Genomic DNA, 9,939 nt, shown 5'->3' with positions numbered 1-9,939 from the left:
GCGACATTAACGTTAAATACAGTAACGTATCTGCGCAAAATCTGGAAGGTTAAACTGGTTAAAAACGGAAGGAAATCAAATCACATGATATTCTCCTAATTTAACTCAACGGACTAAAACGATCCCTCATTAATCTGTATTTGAAAGATACATAATAAAGATTATAGCTGAATAAAGAGAAATACATATGAATAATACAGTTGAGTAGAACTGTATACAGTTGAATACAACAAAATACAACTTAATTCATCTGAATAAAACACTTGAATACAACAAAATACAACTGAATACAGCTGAATAAAACTCTTGAATACATGTGAATATATAAATGAATGCTACTGAATACATGTGAATACAGCTGAAATATACATTTGAATACAACTGAATACAAATAGTCGATTTGGGCGATCTAGAGAGAGAAACAGCCTTATGGCTTCGCCGGCCGGCGGCCAGCCATTAATTCCGGCTGGTCAGCTCCCTAACACATCTGAGATATATTAGTAGTTCACAACACTAGTAGAAGGCCAAAAAAGGATTCTCTACCATTAATGGTGCCTATGTCCATCAACTTAGTTCACTTCTCCATACTATAGACCAGCTATGGGCAAGTTTGTTGCAATAAACAAGGTGAGAAAAGGGCAATCAACAAAGGATATCTTCTTAAACAGGCGATCAAATCGTCCTTGCTGATCTTCCCATCGTGATCTGTATCAAACAAGGTGAAAAGTCCGTGGATCTGCGATGGTCAAGATAATGGAGTGATAATGGAGGAGAACTAGAGAATTTGGTGGGAAAAGAGGTATGAATCGTGGGTTGAGGGAGAAAGAGTAAAGTGTATGCAAAAAGAGAGAGAACGTGGTTAGTCAATTTTACTGTGATTATGTGAGAGAAAAGACTAAAAAGGAGAGAGAAAAATATTATTTAGCATATATGGTGCCTTAAATGTAGGATGTAACTATAATTAGATATTTGGCTATAAAGTATAAAAGGTATCTATAGGATGTAATATTTTAAAATGGTATTTATTTAAAATAAATAGGGTACTAAGGTTTTCTATAGGGTGTAAAAATTCCAATTTTATTACTTCTTGGTAACTTCCTAAAATTAGTCGTTGTTGATAAGTTAATTTTTAAAAATGTGAAAAGATAGTTATTTCAATATTTTGAAATTCAAATTCAAAAAACAACCTAATTTTAACTAATTTGTCCTAAAATTGCCACAGGGCATTTTATTAAAGCAACACTCGGGCAAATTCTCATGGATGGCTTCTTTCTTTTTAATAATAAATAGATTTAACTTGTTTAAAAAAAGTTAGTTGCCTTATTTTTCAAGTTACTAGTTCCACATATGCCTTTAAAATGTCCACGTATGAAAAGTTAAAAAGGACGAAAAGGTACATAATGTAAAAAAGGTAAGGAAATTTTTTTCTATATATCCTCTCGATCAAAGTACTGCATCATGAGAACTACGCTAAATCGATTTAAATCACAAAGTTGACTCCAATTGGACTTGCGAAAGAGGTACGATGTACACATGAATCTTAGAGTTATGCCCAACCGTGAAAGAAAAGAATTTATTTATACAATCATATCATTTTAAACCAACGTATATAAATATTTATACAAAAGATGACTTGGTAACTTGAAAAGTACACCATAGTCCATGGGATAGTGGACGTGTGAGACCAGTGCCCTTGAACATGTGAGGTGGCGAGAATTCTTTACTAAAGGCATGGCTTAAGCCAACTCGGGACCGGAGGTTTCTCAACTACTATTACAGTTCGTACAACCTTAAGGAACCGAGACTAGTATAATAAGTTACTAGCCTAGTGCTACACCTCCACAAAAGACTTGCTAGAATAGCTACCACTTACCTATGGGCTCGTTTGGTACGGGAGAAGGGATTATTAATCACGAGATTAAATTTATGAGTTTATGTCACATTTGGTTGGGATAAAATCGCAGTATAACTAATCTCGAGATTAGTAATCCCAGAATTATAGTGTTTCTTTATCCCTATGGAAGAGTGGAATAATAATTTCGGGATCGCCAATCCCGTAATAATTAATCCTGGGATAACTTGTTTCCTAACCAAACGACCCCTAGTATTTCTCCTAATAACATGGTCTATTAAAAAGTGTGATTTCTCATACGCTTCATACAGAGTTGTGGCGAAAACATAGTACTTAAAGAACTAAGAACTAACAGGTTCAAGTGAAATAACACATAGAATATGTCGATACAATCTTGTCTACTACACTCATATGTAAGTGTCATTGTGCAGCAAGGAGCTGAACTAATCGTTCGACACAACTATCACCACCTTCAAGCTTGAAAATTGAAGCATAACCAAGTTTATCGTGACTATAAAATGCTACTAATCCTGGCTACTGTGAAGTATTTAAAGGAAGAAGATAAGGAGAAAAAATAATAAAAGAAACATTGCCTTGCTATATTTACCAAAGGCTACGAGGCACGAGCAGTAAGTTATCTACCAAATCAAAATCTGGGTAATGGGGTAACAGAATGAACACGATACCTACATTGTGAAGTCCTACAATCTCTGTCAATTTAGAAATCTGCAGTCTTGACTTAACAGCTTATGCATTTGATGGGCTCTCAACTTGTTTGTTTTCTGAGTGTTTCGCGTTCAGAGTATCCTCGTTCAAAATAACATCGTTCTCTCTGACTACCATTCTAACACCCTCAGGTGGACAGTGAGCGTCTGTGGTGGAGTCCGTTCTCAGGCTGTCATGCAATATTGGAGAATGCCTCTGCCCAGATGATAGACAACCGTTTGAACTAAGATTAAGGGAGTCCATTGCATAGTGAGATCGGATAGCTGAACTAAACAAAGGTTGCATAAATCGCTTTTTTTCAGGAGTCTCACGTAGAGAAATTCGACAAACTGGGCACGTGGAGTGCTGCTGAAACCATATGTCGATACATGTTGCATGGAAGGAATGCCCACATAATGGCATAATACGTAACGTGTCCTGCTCCTGATAGTCGGCAAGGCAGACTATGCATCTACAAAGATGGAAAGGAAGTTATAAGGTAAATGGTTATGTTAACGTGACAAGCTATGTCTCATTGAATTTTGCAATATTCACAAGCTACAAAATTTCTGAACTATAACACACAAGATACAGTGACCATAAAAAATATAATAATTCAAGCAAAGATCTCAACTTAAGGGAAAGGCGTTAAGTGCTATCCCTTTAGGTGCCACTTCAACATCGGATGTACACAATATGTTTAACCACGTTCGTTCAGCGTATTAACAATGATAAAAATTCAACTATGGTCACATGCATGTCAAATATGTATCCTATCTATGTCAGTCATAGTATTTAACATGAAAACACTGGGACAATTTTACAGACGACTGTACTACATAGACAACATTACATGCACAATTCGTGATATATTTTCCAACAATTATCACCAGAAAAAAAGGCCATTTCTCCTGTACAATGAATGATGATGATGATTATGCGACATTTAGGAGAAACATGGATACAGTTTTAAAGAGACATCTTTTGGCACCCAATTCAAAATGGAATTTCTAATCTTGTATCTCCCTCGCAATAAATAATACTTAGGCTTTTCATTAATCTAATTAGAGTTTCTATGACCAACAGGCCCAACACAGAACCAAGAAAGTTGGACTTACTCCCTCTGGACATCTCTGATCAAATCTCTTCTCTTCCCTCTCTATAGAGACTATCTAATGCTTTGTTCATGACTTCATTATAGTCTAAAAGTCATCAATAAATGGTTTCCAGTCAATTCTTTCCTACCAAGCAGTTAGATTCTCTGATTATAAAGGCAAGTATATATGATGCTTTTAACCCAACGCTAACCTGCTTCTATATTCTTCAAAACCTAATGCCTCAAAGTTATGAGGCTCTAAACACAGGATTGAACAAGAACAGCAAATGGACTTCACGTGACTTAAGAAGTAACAAAAGGACCTTCCCCCCCCCCCCCCCCAAAAAAAAAAGAAGCCTATTGATTAGTCTGGACAAGTTTCAGATGAGCAAAGCCTTAATAGCCAAAACGATTGCATTTTAACCAAGACATCAAAGCAGTGAACTTTTTCTCATTACCGTAACATATTATGGTTACTGCCTGCGATAATCCAGGATAAGTAGTGTTTTAGAGACATGGAGAGTGAACGGAAATATTTCACCTTTAATTCAGAGGAAACTGATGATATTGAAGGTGAACCACTATACCAGTTGACAAGGAATTGTAATACCACATGAAAGAAAAAAGAAAAAAGAATGCAAAAAGGGAATTCTAACATTTTTTTATTTATTTTATCAGTAAAAGGAAAATCTGAGATATTTATATAGGTAAAATGCAATCACTCCAGGCTTTCATCTAGAAATACAAACATATGTGCACAGTGAAATCTATAGTACTTCTCCCTTTCCGGAAGGGAGGCAGCTGGGAAGCATCACACTGAAACATAGAGGAAAAGGTAGAAACTGCGATTTTCAGAGCTTATGCAAAAGGAAAACAAATGCAGTCGCAAGTCTACAAAATTGAGCAGGTGAGGATGTAACCTTCAGCTCGACCGATACATATATACAGTTAAAATATTTTTACTATATATATATGTGTGTGTGTGTGTGTGTGTGCAGGGGCAAATGTAGTCTTTCCGATACGGGTTCAACTGAACACATAACTTTCGACATGGAATATAAATTTATATGTAAAAACCTACTAAAATTTCAACAAATATTAGATCTGAACCCATAATTTTAACAATGTGCAATGCTAAAAAACTTAAAATCTGAACCCTTTAAATTCAAATATGGATCCGCCTACGTATGTGTGTGTGAAGTTCATATAGTAATGGGTTTATTGATACTCCGACCGATTGACTTACAATCTTGGATTTGTCCTTGAACAAATATCCAAACACCTTTGCTCTTATTGAAGGTCTTCATAAGCAAAACAAGGCAATATCCAAAACTCAGACGTTTGTATGAATGTATCATAAACCAGGCAGATCTAAAGGGTCAGGATAAAATGACAAATGTAGCTAATCATAATTTTCAATATACAGGAAATCTATGTGATCTTAGGCTCTCACTTTTTAACCCAATCTCTAGCATAATTCGGTCATATTATAATGCCATGTAGACCTAGTGTTGGTTGTTTGTTCTCCTGTAACTGGAGGACGCAGCACAAGGAAAGCAACAGGCAGAGCGAATGTAACTGAATACAAAGGAACACCGGTATAACAATTCTCTCAACCAAGAATGCCTTCTTCTCTTGATCTTTAACTAGTTTTCCTGATCGCTTTACCCCAAATGACTCGAAAAATTTCAAATTTGAAACTAAATCTGATTTAGTTTCTCCAGAAGTAATTCACTTTGCAGAGCAGGTGCACATACTAACACTCACCATGAATGCTATTCTCAGTTGTTAAACAAAGTAAGAACTTATGAAAAGAACATACAAACTTAAATTAGGGGCAAGCTATAATTGTCATACAAATTTTTACATAGAATGACATATGTAATATGTTGGGTTCCATCTCCAACATACCATCTCCCAATACGAGCTACAAGTAGCAGTTCATGTCTAACCTGACTTTCTTCACCACACGCAGACTCCACTGGTGGTTGAACTACACACATAGTGTTTAGTAGCCCCAGGTATGCCACAACACTAGATCTTCAGACATCTTCAACAATGTTGTCAAGGCTGAATTAATGTAACTAGCTACATATTTAAAACATCGATGCAACTAACACAAAATACACATAGCTGTCAGCATCCTTATCCGAGCACACAAAATTATGTTAGCACTCAGCAGACACTTTTTCTTGCTCCAAACGTTCTTTAAATGGATAACAAGATTCCCATCAAAATTGTAAAGAACCTCCACATTATCCCTCCACAAATGCAGGCAATTACTGACTTAATGATGTCATTCTTCAGATGTATCAGGTTCCCAAATACACATCATTCCAACATCATATTAAAATTTAACCGTATGGGATTAACAGATGTATAAACGTTGAAAAAGTACAACACAATCTGAACACATATTCATAATCCTAATTCAACTTCTTTTTCTTTTTTGTTTTATATGCAATCCTATTTTTCATTCCTTCTTTCAACAAAAAATAAATTTGCTTTGTGCGATCAAGATAAAATTAGTCCATCTTATGAAGAAGTCAAGAACCATCAACTAGAACAAAGTGCTAGTTATCTTAACCTTACATAATATGTAGAAGTTGAAGCAAATATCAACTTACTGAGCATCTTCTGCAGAGGTAAAAAACACATCGCCGTACTTCTTCGTCGGGAAGTTGGCAACAGCAAGAGGCTCGAGGCCATGTAAACCACGCTCCAACTGTACAAGGTAAACATATACTATTATTAACCAAAAAACATGATCAGTGATTCAAGTGATAAAATTGTGCTGCTTCCGTTAATAAAGAAGAATCCAAGCAAAATAGTGACTGAAAGGGTACTGTTTTAGTACAGTTACTGATCAAGTACAACTAAATTTAGTTAAGGTTGTGAGATAAAGGATGTGAAGTGAGGGGAATAAGACTTACAGCTACAAGCACAAAGTAAAAAGCATCATCAAGACAAATTGATGTTCGTTTGAAAGGTCGTACATGAAGAATATGACAAGTCATAGAAAAGCATCTGAAATGTCCACAAAACCTCTTTAACAAACTACACATCAAAGTCCTAAGTGGCCAACATAAATTGAGTAGGTACTATGCACCATCTAGACTACTCAACCAATCAAAACTGCAGTCATGATCATATACTTAAGTAGGCGTTTGGACATGCATATTAATATATTATTATTAGCAAATCAACGCGTGTGCTTACAATTTTGTCCATTATTTCAACTTCAACTTGAAATAGGGAATTTGAAATTGCAGAAGATGGCTTGAGGAATATTTCACTCGCAAACTTAAATCTTTTTTTCCAAGTGAAATTCTATGTGAACACATTTTCACAATACTCTTTTTTCAACTTCAACTTCAAATACTTGTATTTCGAACTACCCAATGTAAATGTAGAAAAAACAAACAAGAAAATAGCACTACAATAAAGCAATGAGATGTTGAAACTGTATAAAGAAAGAAAACACCATACTACTAAATCAGTAATGAAACAAGTGCTTACAATGCTAAGATCAGATCTAGAAGCATATGCAAAAGAGCGCCGTCTCGCGTTCAATTGAATTCTTGCACAAATTAGCCTAGTGCACACAAATACTATGAACATGGTACTAACTGCAAATCCAATCACAGTCATCACCAAATTTGTCCCTGAAGATATCATTTTTGCCAACTTGTTTTTTTTCCTTCCCAAAATAGCAACTTTACTATCCAAAACTCCAATAGTCCAACAATTGAATTTCCCAGAAAGGTTCCAATTTTTCTCTGCTCATTCCAACATAAAGAAAAATTTCACTATACCCAACCCGTATAATCACAAGACTGAAATTTGGCTTTTCCCAAAATAGCAACTTTACTATCCAAAACTCCAATAGCCCAAGAATTGAACTTCCCAGAAAAGTTCCAATTTTGCTCTGCTCATTCCAACATAAAGCAAATTCTACACTATACCCAACTCATATAATCACAAGAAAACTTAAACCAATCCACAAAATCTAATCGTTCATAATAATTGAGTAATTTACTTTTTAAAAAAATGCACCCAAGAACCTAATCTTCACTTTTGATTTTCAAGAACCCTTTTCTGAACATAGCTAATAGAAATACAACTATATTTATCTCTCTAGAGGCATCTCTCAGTGCCGCCATTTCTCCTATATTTCTGCATATATATGTATTGGATATTTGAACCTATGAAGACTTGGCATAATGAAGAAGAGGGTCAGCATGTTTTTTTAAAATCAGCATGTGGAGAGGGAAAACAGAGAAAATTACAAGAGAGTGAAGTGCTGATGGAAAGAGAGAGACACAGACGCCTATATTATCAGAAAATTAGTGCGAGAGAGAGAGAGATCTGAGATCCATAATCATCGTTGATTAGTGGAATAGTTTTCTTAAGTAACTTAACCTTAACAGTCACAAGTCAAAAGTAAAAATATATTCCATCAAAATTAGTCCTCCTACATTTAAAGATTAGTCAATTTGTCCAATTAATTAGTATCCTGTATTTTGAAATTCAGGACATGTCCTAATTTTTTAAGATGATAACTTGAAATCGAGGACTAATAGCCTATTTGGTCGGTAAAAATTAGCTTATTTTGAGAAGTGCTTTTTCTGAATAGTGCTTTTGTCAAAAGTACTTTTGGTACGAAGTTGTTTGTATTTGATCAATTAATTTGAAAAGTACTTTCAAGCAATAATTAGTGCTTGACCAAAATTTTAAAAAACTGTTTTTAAGTGTATTTTTATCGAAAGTACTTTTCAAAAAAGTGTTTTTGGAGAGAACCTATTTTTTCCTATTTCTTCAAAACTGTTTCTATTTCTCCTCAAAAGTATTTTTTTTTTCTTCCAAAAGCTTGGCCAAACACTTCAACTTTTAAAAAAAAATATTTTTTTAAATAAATTTTTTTTAAGAATTGAAGGAGCTCTTGGCCAAACAAGCTATAAGTGTTCTAAATTTTTGAACCGCTAATTTAAAAAATATAACATAAAATTTAAATTTTTGGACATAATTTTCAAATTTTAATACACAATATCCTGAAATTTAAACTTCAGTACGTTGTGTTCTAAAATTTGAGTTTTAAATACACTATAACTGTAAATATATTTTAAACAATAGCACACTCAAAACTGACTACCATGTCATTTTTCCAATAGTGTTATGGACAGCGTCAGGCATTGCTTATTATAGGTGAAAAAAGGACGAAATAATTTCTCATGCCCAATTATAATTTAAATAGAAAATGATGGATCTTTTGTTTTATTTATAGATTTTTATATTATTTGCTACTGATTTTCTGTAGAAAAATCATATAATTAAAATAATGTATTGTATTAGACTATGAATGCAAATCTCCCTACAAAAGTCCAAGAGAAGATTAGGTTTGTTTCTTTATCTTCCCTTCTTTTTTATTCCACCTTTGGTTTGTCAATTGTATAATGTTATCCTCAAAAAATATCGTACAATGTTACAATACGTACAATATATTATTATTATTATTATTAAGTATATATATATATGTGTGTGATGAATAATAATATATCACATACATATTGAGCATTAAACTCTTTTTTCACATAATTTCCTTTTCAGAGAATTAAATTTTGTCTCATATCCAACTGATGAAAAAAATGATCTCTTATGATTATTCACAAATTTAATAGAAAAAAACACTTCTATAAAGATCTTTCATGATTTATTTATCGATGTCATGTACTATATTTTATCGATCTTTATAACCGAAAAACCCATATGATTAAGGGTTTGTTTGGTATAACAGAAAATGTTTTTTGTGGAAAATGTTTTCCAAGAAAACTTCCAAACAGTAGTAATCCTATTCATTTTTCGGTGTTTGGTACACAAATTAAGGAAAATAACTTTTCAAGAGTATTCATAAATAGTTTAGATACAATAAACATGAAGCCATAAACTTTCGAACCAACAACCTTCCGGAACCCTCAAATTTCATAAAATTCCGAACAACTAAACTTTCGAAACCGCGAACTTTCGAACTCTTAAACTTTATAATTTCTAAACCTGTAAACTTCCAAACAGATAAACCTCCGAACTCATAACTTTGGAACTTGTAAATTTCGAACCTGAAAACCCAAAGATGAAAAAACTAAAACTGAAAGTATAAAAAAAAAAAAAAGAGAAGGGGCAGGGGCTGCAGAAAAACGAAAAAATAGAAATTTGAAAATACAAAAAAAAAAAAAAAAAAATTGTGCGCGAGGAGGGGATAGCAGGGTGGATGGTGACGGAAAAAAACTGA

At 33.8% G+C, this 9,939-nt stretch overlaps 1 protein-coding gene across 1 annotated transcript; it reads right to left on the bottom strand.

The window, feature by feature from the left end:
- Nucleotides 1-2,182: 2,182 nt before the first annotated feature.
- LOC104223456 (RING-H2 finger protein ATL38-like) lies at nucleotides 2,183-8,042 on the bottom strand. Its single transcript, XM_009774903.2, has 3 exons — nucleotides 7,173-8,042; nucleotides 6,281-6,378; nucleotides 2,183-3,029 (listed from the first exon to the last, which is right to left on the bottom strand). Exons 1-3 carry the CDS (start codon nucleotides 7,329-7,331, stop codon nucleotides 2,600-2,602), a joined length of 687 nt encoding a protein of 228 aa, XP_009773205.1. The 5' UTR covers nucleotides 7,332-8,042; the 3' UTR covers nucleotides 2,183-2,599.
- Nucleotides 8,043-9,939: the final 1,897 nt, after the last annotated feature.

Source organism: Nicotiana sylvestris, chromosome 5 (genome assembly GCF_000393655.2).
Source record: "Nicotiana sylvestris chromosome 5, ASM39365v2, whole genome shotgun sequence".
NCBI lineage: Eukaryota > Viridiplantae > Streptophyta > Magnoliopsida > Solanales > Solanaceae > Nicotiana > Nicotiana sylvestris.
This window is presented reverse-complemented; position numbering and strand designations above follow the sequence as displayed.